The sequence below is a fragment of the Phaseolus vulgaris genome, chromosome 9, assembly GCF_051622355.1.
Source record: "Phaseolus vulgaris cultivar YP4 chromosome 9, ASM5162235v1, whole genome shotgun sequence".
NCBI classification, from domain to species: Eukaryota; Viridiplantae; Streptophyta; class Magnoliopsida; order Fabales; family Fabaceae; genus Phaseolus; species Phaseolus vulgaris.
In genome coordinates this window covers 8278983-8295711 of record NC_143506.1, presented here as the reverse complement: position 1 = coordinate 8295711, position 16729 = coordinate 8278983, and the positions used below count along the sequence as shown (strand labels likewise).

At 30.0% G+C, this 16729-nt stretch overlaps 2 protein-coding genes across 2 annotated transcripts; both read right to left on the bottom strand.

The window, feature by feature from the left end:
• On the bottom strand, positions 1–5135 carry LOC137821621 (Co-chaperone GrpE family protein). The gene is made up of 3 exons (XM_068626303.2): positions 4858–5135; positions 3736–4248; positions 1–909 (listed from the first exon to the last, which is right to left on the bottom strand). The coding sequence occupies exons 1-3, from the start codon at positions 5044–5046 to the stop codon at positions 700–702; spliced, it is 912 nt and encodes a 303-aa protein (XP_068482404.1). The 5' UTR covers positions 5047–5135; the 3' UTR covers positions 1–699.
• A 1687-nt stretch (positions 5136–6822) lies between these two features.
• On the bottom strand, positions 6823–10671 carry ARF17 (auxin response factor 17). Its single transcript, XM_068626762.2, has 3 exons — positions 9413–10671; positions 7431–8062; positions 6823–7032 (listed from the first exon to the last, which is right to left on the bottom strand). The coding sequence occupies exons 1-2, from the start codon at positions 10475–10477 to the stop codon at positions 7472–7474; spliced, it is 1656 nt and encodes a 551-aa protein (XP_068482863.1). The 5' UTR covers positions 10478–10671; the 3' UTR covers positions 6823–7032; positions 7431–7471.
• Positions 10672–16729: the final 6058 nt, after the last annotated feature.

Sequence of the window (16729 nt, the reverse complement as noted above, 5' to 3'; positions counted from 1 at the left end):
TTTAATGAAGATCATTTAGTATTAAATAAAAAAGTACATAAGAACTTATCAATATTTTGTCTGTGATAATATACCATACACATTAGAGGTGCAGCAAACAACAGAGTAGGAACGATAAGAACTGAATCAAAATTGTGATTTGTTCAACACATAATACCAGAAGACCAGGAACAATAATATGATACGGTGAAAACATGATTCCAGCATAGTATGAAACTCATACCAATACCGAGATATAGATAGGTTTGAATGACTTTAAATAAAAAATAAATTATCACTTACAAGTTCTAGTGTGTAACTTGGCATTGCCTCATGAAAAGGTTTTGCTAGAGAACAATAGAGCGTTCTAACGCTAGACACATAACAGTGATCAGGCTTCATGTGAGCTTCACTTTAGAACTCCACATGCAGTTGATTTTTGGTTGGCTACAAGGCGTTTCTGCAGTTGAGACAAGGAACAAAAATGCCAGAAGAGCTATAGAATGAACCATTTTTGGCTTTTGGTTAAAAATGGATTGCACAAGAAACTCATCGTTCTCTCATGATCAAAATTAATTCCCTTTCTTAAAAATTCAAGTGTGGTGTGGGGCTACACTCACCTAAGGACCAAATACCAAAATATTGAATACTATAAGCATTTCAAGCTGAGCAATGTAAAGATATGACTAGAGTTTTAATGAGTTAAAAAAGTTGAAGAGACTATCTTTCATCTATTCCAGCAGCTGTTGAAGGTTGCTCCATGGAGTTGTCAGGAGACAGTGGAGATTTCTTAGTTCCAGGACCTAATGAAACCTTCACGAGGGCTGGCCTTAGAACTCGATCTCTGAGCAAGAAACCACGTCGGGATTCTTTAATTATAATCCCTTTCTTGAACTCTGTTGACTCCTCACGTGCAATGGCTTCATGTTGCTACAACAAAAGTAAAACAGAAAACAGATTAAACAATAGTCAAGTCACTGCGTGGATGACTTTCTCTAAGGTTTCATCAAAAATGCGTTCAACAAGCAGGTACAATCTACCCATTTTATTTTCAAGCTTATATTGCAATGAAAACTCTTCTAAGATGGGTAAAATGAGGAGAATTAGACAAGGCAAACCTGTGAATAAAACAATATTTTACACTTAACCTTTCCTGATCGGAAAATTACACCTGCCTCCCTACCTCATGCAATATTTTTACACATGACAACTATTATTTTAAAATATTACACATATCTACCTAATTTTTATGTATGGACAATACCTATAATACCTCAAATGGTAAATAGTTGATCCGGTTATTGACATGTTTCGTTTTTAGTACAATGAAAATAAATAACAGTGTAAGTACAAAGATTTATATTTTAATTTCATTAATTTTGTTTGAATCCCTTTAATGGTTAAGCTAATTGAGCATGTGTTTAGTTTTTAGTATTTGTCATGTGTATTCATTCAAAATAAAATTAATGTTAATATGGAATTAACCTTGAAAGTAAGGATTTTAAATTTACAAAACAAAGGCAAAGGATAAAAGTTCCCTTCAAGGTTGTTTGCATATTAAAGTTAATTCTTTCTTTAAGAACAAACACTGTCGATTACTAAAGACCAAACTCGAACAAAACTACGAAATTAAAGTTTATGTACTAAGACTATTATTTTTTCCTTATTGTACTACAAACAAAATATGGCAAATACTTTCTGTACTGAACTCATTCTTTACCCTACCTCAATATAACAAAGACGGAGTAAAGAAGGTTTAGATTTCAATAAAAAAAAATCCAAGTGTAATAATTAATAACCACAGGTGTTTACCGTAGATACCCATGGTAAATAATATGTTTAAAGTTCAACCTGTTCCTTTAGCACAAGAGTACAGTTAAAAAGGCAATGTGTAGTCTTTGGGATTGTGATGAGACAACCAATACAAGAATCATACTAGCTATAAGAAAATTAAAAGAAAAAACTTAGAGTCTTTTTAATTTCCTTCTCTCCTTTTTGTTTTATGTTATCTGATCCTAGTTTTCTTTCTATTTTCCAAGGTACTCTGTTCAGGAGTCAATTCACCACTCTTTTAGAAAACAGAAATGTGCTTTGGGAACAAACACTTTCAAATGTACTGAGAGTAGAAAATAGAAAATTGTTGTTGAAAACAGAAAACAAACCAGGGCTAAAACTCTAATTTGTAAATTTGTTTTCAGCTTGACCTCGTCAAGGCATCAGATATAACAAATTGATAGAGCTCCTGTTATTCAAGGATTATTTTCACCAACAATACTTAAACAAGAATAACCCCACTCATATTACTGGTGAAAAAATCCCAAACAAAAAATTTATTTGATTCTTGCAAAGATTATCCTCTTTAAGTTCTAGAAAAGGAACAACTCCAAACAAACATCTCATTTAATGGAATTTTTTTATTAATTAAAAATGTTAGTTGTGAGTCCAAATGCATTATGAGCAGTTGTGCACCTTATAACCATAAATCCAAAACCATCAGGGAGTAACTAGTGATAAATTTAAATATTCCAATGCAATACTTATGGAATATCTCCCCATATAAAAGTAACCTAACAAGCAACACTGTTCCCAAATTTAACCACTCATTGTACAAGGTACTCCATATATTGATTTGATCCAGATTCCTAGAAAAATACAGATCAATGAATGCCTTTTTCGAGAAAAAAAAAAGTAATACTATAAGAAATTATATTCTTGTATCCTCAAATCCTGAATGTAAAATCACTAGTTCCTTTTCCTTTTAGTGGTGGGCGGGGAATCTGAGAATCATGGTCTAATATAGAACACAGCAAAAAATTGAGGCATCGAAATTGTTTGCAATACCAATATTGTTGGCTAGAAATCTGACTCAAATTTTAAGGCTACTGGTATATTAAATCCTAACAAATTTTCTAGGATTGTCTATTAATAAAGGAAATAATGATCAATGAGTTTGGTCCATCTTAACCAATTATTTAAAGGGAAAAAAGGTCCATCTTAAATCTGATAAAATGCTATAGCGGGATAGCCATTATTCCTAAATTTATTTATATAGCTTACATTGCATACTATGCACATATAACTTCTCAAAATTATTAAAAATTCATGGCATTCATAATAAACCATAAAAAGTCAGAGGTGTCTTAAAAAACATACAAGTAAATACCAATCAGAGTAAATACAAGGTTATTAACCTTCAAAATCCAAGTCATCTTTATTATTTTCACTACACTACAGTTTCAGCTTTCATTTTTTGGAAATTCAAACCCCAAAAAATAGTCCCCCCCCCCCCATCCAACAAGCTCTAACGTCTCTATTCAGTGGCCTTTTGGGAATAAACACACAGTATTGCTGTCCTGGCAGCTGAGGCTGTTATTCAGCCTTTGGTTTGGTGCAGCAGCCCACACAACTATGCCACCATAGATTGCCATTTAAAACTGTTTAAGATCAATCTTAAGAATCAATGTTAAGATTATATTATTGAATTTCATCAATTACATTGTTCTGCACATTGCTTTAATTATTATTTTAGCTATTTCCTACTCAAAGTCCCTTTGCTTCATTAATTGCACTAATTTCATAATAGAAATAATTTTCTTCAGTCGATGTAGTAAATTCAACCCTAGGCACCATTGTACTCAAATTATTTTCTATAGAGTAGTGATAACATTTGTTGGATTACACAGCCAAGTACCAACTCAGAACAAAAGGAAAGAAATTTCGCACACAAGACCAAAGGTGTTTGTAAATATTACTTACCAAGGGATTAAACGGCTTGCCCACTGTTGCTACCACTGAAACATGATGACTCCTCAGAATCTCTACAAATTGCTTGTAAATGCCTTGATAGCTAACATCAATTTTCTTCTCTTTCTCTGTTGCTGCTTTAATATGCTGTTTTGTTTTCTCAAAACTGTCCACCATCAACAAAAGCTTTTCAATGAGTTCTTGTTGGGCATCAGATTGGATGCTAAGTCTTTCTTTGTCAAATCTTTTCCTAAAATTGTCAAAATCAGCTTGTAATCGAAAATATCTATCCTTGGAAGTAGCTTTGTCTGCTGATAAACTTGATACTTTCTGAATCAATTTATTTTTTCTATTTAGTTCTGAATATATTTTCTCTTCAATCAGAGCAACAACATTTTCATCACCATTAAAAAAGGCTTCCTTGTATGCTTCAAGGAGGACCATTAAACTGGGTAATGGCTTTTTATCTTCATCACCGTCTATCCCTCTTAAATCTTTCCGGGTCTCACCTGTCTCATCATTTCTCTATGAAGGACAAGAGAAAAAGAATTTGACTAGGTTAGGTACATAAATATAAAATATAGGATCTTTAACAAGTGAAACAAAAATAAACTACTGCACCTTAAAATAATCAAACATCTCGAAGTTCTGAAGTGTAAGAACAATATGTATAAAAATAAAATAAAATGGGTAAATTTTAAGTAAACTATTGTTCTATTTTTATTTTTTTTGTACTAGGATACCCTCCTGCAATCGATAGTGCAAGAGACTAAGTATCAGAGGTACAAGAAGGCAAAATTGAAACATTGAGGATTCAATATCTATGAAGACTATCAGAAATGCTAGCAACACATTTCACATTTCTTTAATGCAATTTTCTTACTATATGAAAATTACTAGAAATTACAAAAAAGAAAATGCAGAATCTCACGTTTAATTTAATGACTCCCTGGTGATTAATAATGTGAAACAACATAATGGTGTGTGAGGATGTGTGTGATAGCACTCCTCTAATCCTATTATGACAAAGTAGCAAGGAGAACAGTACTCGTGACAAATCCAATATGCAGTAAATTAGAATAACTAATTATCAAAAAATGAAAAATTGTAAGATTTGAACGAGTGAGAGCGTACAGTTGGAGGGGAATCTTGAGAATACTTTAATGGGGTTCTTCGATTGAGAGAGGAATTTAGAGGGCGTGGAAACCCCCGAAATGGAAAAGATATGATTTTGGGTTTTAGGGTTTGAAAGGGCTTAGAAGAGAAGGGAGTAGAACATGGACAAGAAGCCAACAGAGATTGATTGGAGAGAAAGGTAGCCATTGATTGCTTCTCTTCTCTTGTGCTCGTCAGAGGGTAACAAGACACAGATACTTTCTGTTCGTGCGTTCTGGAATGTTCTAGGATGTGTATTTGTTCAAACCAAGTATCATTGTTCTATTTTTACTGTCTTGTCACATTCATTTTTTTTAAAATTAAGTTAATAATTTGTTAGTGTTTATGTCATCACTAAAATCAGTTTTAGTTTCTTTTTAAAATTTTATTTTAATTTTTTTGAAGTTATTTATAGCAACATTTTGTGTTAATTAATATTAATACAAGCAAGGATTATTAAAAAAAAAGGAGTACCTACAATATATTATGAGTTATTGTTATTTACAAGAGAGTCACTTATTCCATAGAAAGACTTTAAATATAATTCATGCACACAAACTAATTTTTAAGGTGAATTTTTTTACAATAATTATAATTATATATTTATTTGTTGTGAGATATGTAATAACATATATTATAAATATTTAGTTTTGTTTCACTTTTTTTTTCTCATGATTGTGATATATGCAGAGGATTGCTCTATGTTTTAATAAGATGATTTTTTTCTGTCTTCCTTTAATAATTGTTTCTTCCTTTCCTCTTCTGATTTATGGTTATGCATGAGTGATATTTCAATACGTTAGATGTTCGTAAAAATATGCTTGAGTGAATCTAACATTATAATATAAAAAGAAAAGATAACCCAATACAAAAATGTATAGAATATAAAAATAAAAAACATAAAAAAAAATATTGTAAAAAGTCACATTGACTATAGCCAAATTTAGTATCACCTTTAACAAGACAAACAAACTTTATTTTATCTATAATTAAGTTGATGAAATATATTCAATTTTGTATAATATAGTATGATAGTTTTCTCTCTGTGCATAGTTTAAAAAAAAAACTAATGAAGTTAGTGAAAGAAACCTCTAATTATTATAACTTTCATGGAGTTTATATAGTGAAAAAATCAAAACAAACAATCCCATTCTCTTTCTAATACCTTCAATCTAAGTTTAGTCTATCTTTTGAGAACACTTAGACAAAACTTATCTTATAAATTCACCTCTCCAAATATAGAATTGTCTAAAACGATTTTCTCAAATATTTGGAAGTGTGTTAAGAATTTGAAAAGTTTGTATGAATACAAATACTTAAAATATTATTTAAAGAAACAATTAAAAATACACTTGAGTTTCTAAAAAAATACTTGTAACTAAAAATACATATAAAAAACTGGTGTGATTTGGTGTATTTGTGAATAATTGATAATGTAGTTTTAGTAGAGAAAACAAATCGGTATACAAATACTTTTTAGATCTTTCGTTATCTGATTTTGTTTAAGTGTTTTCCAAAATTTACTTTTTAGATGATAAAAAAAAAGTAAACAAAATTCTTTTAGCTACAAAATGTTCTTCTTTTCAGTGCCAAGATGTTACTCGTGAATTTTAAAATCCCTTTAAGATATTAAGAATGAGTATTTGGGCATGATTTAGATCTAATTGTACTCACCTTCTATTGGATGGGACTAGATCAATTAAAAATATTTTGAAATATTTTATATTTAAAAGTTTTAATAAGTTAATATTTCAAAGAAATATTTAATTAATAGAAATAAAATTAATTAATTAATAGTTATATTATTATTACTTTCAATATTAACATTATTTAATAATTTTGGTCATACCAGATTCATTATAAAAAATCAGTTACCCCTCAGTAGAAGAATTTAATTGAATCTAATCTCATTAATGAGGATCAAAATCAATTGCGTATAAGATATGTAAAAATGGAGACATCAAATTAAGCAGTAAACTAACAAAAGAATCATTTGTCCAAATAAAAAGAAAAATAGTATTCAGAAATATCATAAATTGTGCAGTAAGAAAAAAAAATGACATAAATTGTGAGATATAAAGGATTTGTTTTTGAAGTATTGCTTAGTCCAGGTTCAGAAGGGTGGTCAGCTTCCAGCTGGGAAGAAGTTCCTACCTGGATGAAAAGCAACCACCAAAGTTAGTAAAAAAACATTTACATGCTTTTCAATTACATCAAACTAACCAGGGTAAACTATTCAAATAATATAAAGATTATGCCAAATTTTCATGTTATAAAGAAGTCCCCACACCTTTTATCCTCTCCCAACAAATTTTATGATAATCAAAACAAACATTCCTCTAATGTTTTTCTATATATATGTACTAGGCACTTGGACGGAACAATCCTTCAAATTATACAAGTTGTACATTCAAACAACATTATAAAAAACAGAATACATGTAACTGAGCTACATAATCCATATTTTCAGCACAAAAATGTCAATAAAGCATCAGTAGCTGATTTGTAATTGTTGGCAGTAAGAAATTCAATTTACTCGGATATATGCATACCTGTACAGCTACTTATATGTATCGTATAGTCACAGTCACTTTCACAAGTAAGAACCCTTATATTCCAAGGCTTTTTTATCTCCTGTGCTAGCGCAACCAGTGCCTGTCAAACTACTTTGAACAGGTTGTTCTTTCCGAATGACTGCACCAAATAGCTGAAATGAATCAGACACCGGTTTTGTTGAGTTGCTTTTGTGATTCCCAACAGTGTCTATGACACAGGAATGCAAACTGCTACGGCTATCAGGGGATGGATCTATGGACAAATTATTCAGCCTTGAAAATGTGCTGTTCCCAAAGGAATTACACATACCCAGATGAGACATGTCCCTTGGATAACTGGAAAAACTTGATGCAGAAAATACATCATGCCTGGCTCCCTGCATGCCAGCAGGAAAAGTACTATAACTCCACAACGCTTGATTCAGGTGTCCCATTGCTGGATTAGTGAATCCGGTCATAGAAAAGAGGTCTCCCTCTCCATTAGCATACACCCAAGAACCATTAGCAGTTCTAAGCCTTTTTGGTGAGGGGAATGCTGAATGAAGGGCAGGTGTGGTGGAAACAAGTTCTACCTGCCAAGGGCTAACCCACTTTGCATTCTGCAACCCTTCAGGTTCATCCCATGTAACCTATGATAAATAGCAGTATCAGTCATTTGAGAGAGAAAATAACTTCTTGAAGTACAACTTATTTGACAAATAGTTTCTTTCAATAAAAAAGTTTTTTGTTACGGTATCCGAGACTACACATTAGAAATTAAGGGCAGTCAAACTCTAATTACAATTGTTCCATGCAAAAGTGAAAAGGCAGTTAGATACATGCATGAACAGAGAGCATCCCAGTGACATTTGTTGAGAATTTGACATGGCAAGTATAATCAAGACCGACATATAGTATATCCCAAAAAGGAAACATATATTAATTGATCTTCTGGTAGAAATTGTGACAAAGACTTTATCCAAACTGAAAACAGTTTGGAAACAAAAGAAAAATACTATCCATTGGTTTGATAAAGTTTTGCGAATCCTACCTCATCTAACCCACCCACGACTTATGAATTAAACCCAGCAACGTAAAACATCTAGACAAATGTGTAGAAATTCAACAGGCAGAACAGACAAAGGCAAGACAACAAAAAATGTCACCTCGAAATAGCAGACAACCAGAGTAATCATACTGCCATTTTCCCAATTCAATCTCGTCATGCATTTAACATACATTACCTAAAATGATAAATATAAGCCGCATCGAACCTTCTCCAATGCTTTTATGCCCCAAAGAACGTGTGTCAGTCTTCTGTTCTTATATTTTACCAGCAAAAAGGTGATTATATTTTTCATTGCCCGCATTCCAATGAAAGCAACATTATATACAATGATAGAACCATAAACCACAAAATCATTCTCGGGAAAAATCCTTTATAAGATAAGTAAAGTATAAGTTTCACACTACTACAACAAAAACCGACCCCTATCCAACTAGGAGAATGAAATGGTACAATTAGGGGTTTTCAGCATCAGTTTCTTGTCGAATAAAGTACAGTTCTACAGTCAACAAATGTTAATGAGAAACTTAATCCATGCATAAATGAAAAGTTATAGAGAATCCAGAACAGACCAAGAACTGTATCATACTCGTATAGGTATAGCCAAACATTTTTGCGAGAAAATGAAGAGTTCTAAGCAGATAAGTATCGGTGGCTGGCTAATTAAAAACTATGCAGCCCCACCCGCATCCATCCTAGTCTCCCTTCCTTATAAAATTCAACAAGAAAGAAAGCAAGACTCAGTGTGGAAGTCATCCACAAGTTTTATTTTACCATCTCCACCTGTATCTGCTTTGAAAGCCACTAATCCTTATACCAAAACTTATCCAAGAAAGTAAAATTCATTAAACATAGTACCAACACACACACATACATAAAAGACAAACAAAAGAAATCACGCCATTCAGAAAGAATTGGCCATTATATATTATACCTGAAGCATGCGCCAAGGAGAAGAGCACCATTGGCCATTCTCCTGATATGAAACAGCAGAGACCGTACCCTGAAACCACGTCGTCCTGGAGGAATCATCGGTCTCCACGGACATCTTCACTCTCATTCCATCTCTCCATGCAATCCTCATCGCTGCATCCACCACTTCAGTCTTCACTACGAACTCGGACCAACCAGCCTTGGGGTAATAAACAACCTCAAACTGCATGTTCCGCACCGCCAACTCCGCCGCCTCCACAACCTCCTTAGCCGACAGCTTCCCCTTCCCGTCCCTCGAGAAAACCCCTCTCACCTCTTCTTTTTCCTCCTCCTCCTCCTCCTCCTCATCAATTAACCTGAGTTTTACGCAGCTGCCCCTTCCCGGAGCAAAGCGCGTGGCGCGGCGAATTCCGACTAACAAACGCTTGTCGGCGTTCTTCATGAACAAGACGGAGTCCCCGGCGACAAGCTTCTTGTTGTTGACGAACGTGCTCCAGCCGGTGGTAAGCAGGTGGCGGCGCGGCGTCCCACGGAAAATGTGGCGGAACTCCCAGGTGAAGCCGTGCACGTCAGTGACGGAGAGGTTCTGCACGGGCGGGTCCTCGTCGTAGTCCAGCGGCGGGAAGATGGAGTCCGCGCAAAACCTGGGCACGGAGAAGCCCCCGCCGTTGTTGGCATCAGACGGCGTGAGAATCTTGGCGAACGAAACAACCTCTTTGTCATCTTTTTGCGGGGGAGCAGCAGCATGATTATGAAGGGGAGCAGCAGCAGCAGCGAAGACATTAGCAACAGGTTGGAGAACCATCTTTGCGAAAACCTCATCGGTAAGAGGATCGGCAAGAAATCGAACAGCGACCACGTTGCAGGTAACGAAGGGTCTGGCCAGAACCGCAGAGGAGACGTTTCGCGGAGGCGAAGAGGCTTGATCAAAGTGTCCCTGAGCGAAGTAGTAAACCATAGAATTTGGCTTGGGGATTTCCACAGACGGTCCTGCGCAGGCTTGCCATACCGCCGCTTCCAAAGCCCCGGGCTGCTGCGGCGGTGGTGGTGGCGGTTGCCGAGGCATTGTTCACTCACGGATTCAAAATTAAAAAATTCAGAATTCAGAATTCCTCACCCAATACAGAACATTAAGAGGGTTTGCTTAGGGTTTTGGAACATACGATACGGAATCCAATGGGAGTGTTGTTTTTATAGTGCTAGTGAACCACTGTCTGTGACTGAAAGATAACACTAACTGAAAGATAGACTCATCTCCTCAATCTTTCAACTATTATGTCTCCTGAAATTCCTATACCCTTTTGCATTTACTATTTTACCCCTCTCTATTTATAACAGACTCACCACAATCTCAATTTATCTCTAATTCCATCAATATTTTATTAATTATTTAATGCTACTTCTCTTTCTGTTTCTTCATCTCCATCTCTTACTTCATTTAATATTGTACTGTTTAAGATAAAAAAAAATATTGTCATTAAGTTGCTAATTTTATTTAGTATTAATTAGTTATACCAAAAACATTTTGTACCAAGGTGAATTTCACTTATTACTCTTCAGATTTTTGTAAAATGCCCTTTTATATTTCTTGTGGTCTTAGAATAATAAAGTTGTTGTTATTTCCCTCATTCAGGCAACTACTTTATCGAAGTTGTTAGTGTAAAATGTTTTTGCCCCTATATAACGGAAAAATAGGTAGAGATTCTCTTATATATTATATTTTTAAAATTCTGGTTAGAATAATAACAACTAGTATCCCTACCCTATAACAGACCAATAACCAACTACTAGAAGAACACAGATTTCTGTTACATTACATTTCAAATTCCTCTGTAGGTAGATATTCACATCCTCTCATATTCAAAACAAAATATTTAATTCTATTAATTTAATTATAAAAAGTTATTTTCTTTTAGTATACTAGATTATAATATTTTTATAAATGATTATTCATAGTATTAGTTTTGGCTTATAAAATTATACATTATTTTCTTTAATTAATGTGTTTATATTTTACTTAAAAATCAGTTTAAGAGTTGTTACCATACATATGATGGAAATATATATAATATCTAAAATGTAGGACATAAATATATATATTACATAATTATGAATTATATAAATTAATAATAAAAATTTAGATTTATGTGTATAAGTATGTTTCAGTTTTTTTTAACCGAAATATGTTTCACACTGGTTCAAAAGTATTTTTTCCTTATTTTTATAATTATAATAAAAATTTATACAATAATTTAATTTTTATATAAAAAGTTTTTATGTTAGACATTACTATGTTACTTGACATCTCAACGCTGACACCTCACGTAACAACAATCATTTGTTATCACATGAAAAAAAATATTATTAAAAAAAATAACTTTTTAAAAAATTAATGTATTTATTTTTTTAAAATTTGTGTTAAAATCGTGCTAAAATGCTCAAAAATTTAATAAATATTTTTAAATTTGTTACTTCACTGATACGTGTTACAAATATCTGTATTTAATGAACACACGATTTAATAAGCATGTCCAACAGTGTTAACTCAAATCACTAACTTCTCAAATTTCAATTTGTAATATTTAACTACATTTTATTAGTTGTGTACTGAAACCCAAATATATAGAAAAAACGAAGACAAACTTGAATGTTTGTTTTGAATGTCCTCAACAATAGGCAATAGTAAAGGTGTTATTTTGCTTCGGTCATAGATGTGTTAGTGAGAGTGATAAAATTTTTGTTTTGTTTTGTTTGATGTGTATTATAATTTTTTAATAAAAATTAATTCAAAAATAAAATATTATTGACTATTTTAATTATAAAGAAAACAATATAGAAAATTAATTGTTAAGATTTTAATTTTTAATTGATTAATCCTTTCAATATCAACAATATATTTATAAAATTCTAGCATATAACAATTGGTTTGGTTGAATTTGAATCCATCCAAATAAAGATGAAATGTTTTATATAGTTATTATAAACCAAGTTAAAGAAAGTTTTAGTTACAGAAAAACAATGATTAGAAATTAAATAGGAAATTAGAGTGTTCATATCTAGATATATGCATATTTAGTTACTATTATTTATTGATTTAGAGTTAAAGTTGCATTGTTTGGTGACACTGTACTCTTCCCTTCATGTTGTGGTTTGTCCCTATATAATAGAAAAATACAGTTTTTTTTGTTGTATACTCAGTCAAAATATAAACACTCTCAATTAGTTCTATTTTACATTTATTTATTTTACAATAATAATAAGTTTTAAATTTAGAGTACTGAGTAAATAACTCAAACTCTGTGATAGACTAATTTAATAGGTCTTGTATATTTTAATTTCTATAATACTAACTGTTAAAAATTGGACTAACAATACTAATAAATTATTGTGATCATGGAAAGCAATTTGTAGTTAAAGATATGATAAAAATCAAACCAGAAACCATTCAGACCATGAATCATTTGAAGTGTTTGTTTTAATCAAGTAAAGCTAAAAATTATTCATATAAATTTATTAATTATAGAATAAGTACTTTAACTTATACTAAGAAGGACAGTTTCTTATTAATTGATAGTATACTTTTTTTTATTAATAAAAATTAATGTCTTACTATAACATGCGAATTGATAACTGAGTGAATGGAAAAAAATCAATTCACATTTACTACACTAATTAATTTCTTTAAGAACTTAATTTTAAAATAATACATTATTAGTATACAACAGATTTTAATTAAAATTTTAAAATAAAAGATTTCATGGAACTTAATATCTCAATTAGACTAACACCTCCTAAATAACAATCATTCTTTACCAATGAAAAAAATATTATTAAAAAAAATACCATGTTTAGAACTCGTGTTTAAAAAAAATGGTAACAAAAAACATTGTTCCATATATTTCATACAGTTGGCCTAAAGAAGCTATTTTCTTTGTAAATTGGACTTAAAACATGTATTTAAAAATTATTTTATACAAAATTAAAAATGAATAAATTTAGTTAAATAAATTAAAATATTTTAATAACTTAGCCTAATTATTTTAATATATTTCCTATTAGTATTAGAAAAATAAATTGTGAAATAAATTAACAATCATAAACCAATTAATAAAGTTGCATAATAGGAATTTTAAATTTAAATACCAAATAATATTTTAAAAAAATAAAGTCAAGATGAACTAGTTCACTCTACTTTGTTGCATAGCATATTAACTCAAGTAAAATGAAACAGTTTCTCAGAAAATCAATTATTTATTTAAATCTTTTTAATACCCTTCAAACAAAAATACATCCACTTCAAAACTTTTTTTGATATTATAATAATATATACTAATATTTTTAATTTAAAAAATACAGAAAGGCAATCAATATATTAAATTTTCACATGATTATTTTTCTATCATTGGCTTTCAAAATATTATTTTTCGATCTATAGTATTCTCTTGCAACATTAAACATATATAACGAAATAAAAAAAATAAAAAAAGCAAAAACAAAATCTACAACTTGTACATAGTAATGTTTCTAGGTCTATATGATGAAGAGAAGTATTGCGCAATATTAGATAATCAAATCAAAGAATAATAAAGGTTAGTATATATAGTTCAATTACATATTGAAAATTAAATTTCATGTTTAATTTAATATTATAAAATCAGTTTATAAATAATATTCATATCTATTTATATATTATGGATTAATTTTATTCTTAGTTAACGTAAAATTTCTACTCTTGAAATTTAAATTTACTGGATCAAAATAACAATTTAGTTTAGATAATAGAAAACACCTGATTTTCATGTGCAAATGAAACAACAATAATTTCTTAATATAGGATGGTTAATAATTATATTGTATTTCTCTGTCCTTTTCCACTTAATCAAACATATACAAAGTTTAAATATCTAGCATGAATCAATGCAAAAAAAAAAATCTATTTTAAATATCTACGATAAATATTTAGAGGAAAAAAAATTACTATGACCACTTATAATAATCATATTCTACTATTTAATGACTTTCGTCATAAATAGAAGAAAAAAAAATCACTTCGTTCCCTGCATTAAAGAATAATAAATGCTGAACAAAAATTATTCTACTTTTCAAATACTTTCACTGTAGATGAAAAAAATTCTCTTATCAATTCTACCATACTTTTACTTTAACAACTTCAAAGAGGTAACCTAACACAAGTACACTTAGTCCCAGCACATCACATTTAATTTCATTCATTTTGGTCTCAAAGTCTCAATTTTGCTCATAACACAGAGAAATAGAAATCCTATTTTTCTGACATACTATTCTAAATTATTTTGGATGTTGTGTTGTTTAAGTCAAGTGTTATTTAAAAATGCTAACAATTTTGATAGGTAATAATATATATTGTTTAAATATTAAATTTTTTTATAAATAGGTATAGTCTATATATGTATTGTTTTTATTAATATATAATTTTTATTTTTATTTTTTAATCTTTTAAATATAATGGTAGATGATTGTTGTTAATGAAAGTATATATATTTCAAATTTCATAGTGATATCTAACCTCAAAGTTTATAAAAAAAATACAAATTAGTTAACCCACTAACCATTGGACATATTCTTTATTTTTCTATCTTTTTATAAATACTTTTTTATTTCAATGATAGATCAAATATTAAAGAATAATCATTTGTTATATTTTATTAAATATTATCAGTAAAATAAGTAACAGAGTATAGTGAATTATTGAAATGTATTTTATATATTAACCATAATTAAAATAAGGAAGAATTTGGATTTCATGTATTAATAAATGTGTGGAATAATCACAAAGTATTATTTATGTTTAAATCTTAATGAAGTTATGTTTTTATTGAAAAGATGTGTGATTCTATTGAGGTGGATAAATTAGTATTCCTTTAAAACTAAATTTGTATTATGAGTATTGATCATAGTTGTTGATAACATCTAAAAGAAGATTCACTTAAAGGAGATCATTCGGCGTTCAAATTAATAAAAATTGGATAAATTATATAACATATATTTTAGTTTGGATTAGGCTTTACAAGTCATTAGAAAATCAAACATCAATAAATATCAATGTATATTATCAATTATAGTCCTCTGACGTTGGATGTAAAAACTCTTGATCATAAGTTACTAATATGTGAAGAAGTCATATACTTATTTGCTCTCTAATAGTAATTTTCATTTGATCAAATGCTATTTGTTTTGTAATTATAAGTGACAATTAAAATACTAAAGTTCTTAATCTAAAGGGGAAGATTAAAAATAGACAACAAAAAGTTATTTATGTACCCATGATGACTAGGGATGACTTGTGTATTTGTTTGTAATAAAAAAAATTATTAGCAAAACCTCTTAAGTTTTAACTTAGAATGAGAACTGAACGTAGATAAAAAATTTGTGAATGAACCAATATAAATATGTTATGTTGTTTTGTATTGCTAGACGATATCATATAAATAATCCAACAATCTAAAAAAAAGTCTTAAAATTATATTAAATCATACTTTCAAAACTTGATTAATACTTTAATAATATGGTATATTGTTCTTGTTCTTGAAATGTGGAGATTTGTATTGATAATGAGATATTCAAATTAATAACCCATGCTTAAGAAATTCCTACACAACACTTTGTAGGATGTGTGAATGGTGTTATCTCAATTTCATGTAAATTATTGTGAATATATGAGACTTTGATCATGCTTCAAGTGTTAATCTCATAAATTTACTCAATATTCATCTTCAAAAGTTGTTGAGTCTCAATTATTGTGGTACCTTCCTGAAAGTATTGGAGTTAAATATAAATCTTTTGTGAGCTAAAAACTTTTGAGGTAATTCTTTGATAACTTTTGAAAAGACAAATAATGTGTTTGATGTTACTGTAACAATTTTATATTATGTTTAGTAATTAATTTGAATAAAAGTGCACATATTGTCTCTTTTCTACTAGTCTATCTCGTATGTTAGGTTGTATTTTGTACTATTTTACTTTCAATTATATTTAACAATATTTATTTTTGTAAACCCATCTAAATTTTAATTATATTTAACTTTTTTTAAATAAAAATTTTCATGTTAGGTATCACTATGCAACTTAAGATCAGGCTGACACATCAAGTAACAACAATCATTTACCATCACATGAAAAAAGTATTATTAAACAAAAGAAAAAAGAAAGAAAATACAAAAATACGGGGGACTAGACCAAAACCCATATGTTAACAAAAACGATACATAGGTAGACTATACCTATTCATAAAGAATTATAAGAACAGACAAGGTGGAAACCTATTATACAAAAAAAAAAT

Coding starts and splice junctions, on each gene's coding strand:
- LOC137821621 (XM_068626303.2), bottom strand. CDS start 5,046: ATGGCTACCTTTCTCTCCAATCAATCTCTGTTGGCTTCTTGTCCATGT. Junction 4,249..4,857: donor CTCAAGATTCCCCTCCAACT/GTACGCTCTCAC, acceptor TGTCCTTCATAG/AGAAATGATGAGACAGGTGA. Junction 910..3,735: donor GCAAGCCGTTTAATCCCTTG/GTAAGTAATATT, acceptor CTTTTGTTGTAG/CAACATGAAGCCATTGCACG.
- ARF17 (XM_068626762.2), bottom strand. CDS start 10,477: ATGCCTCGGCAACCGCCACCACCACCGCCGCAGCAGCCCGGGGCTTTG. Junction 8,063..9,412: donor CTCCTTGGCGCATGCTTCAG/GTATAATATATA, acceptor TATTTATCATAG/GTTACATGGGATGAACCTGA.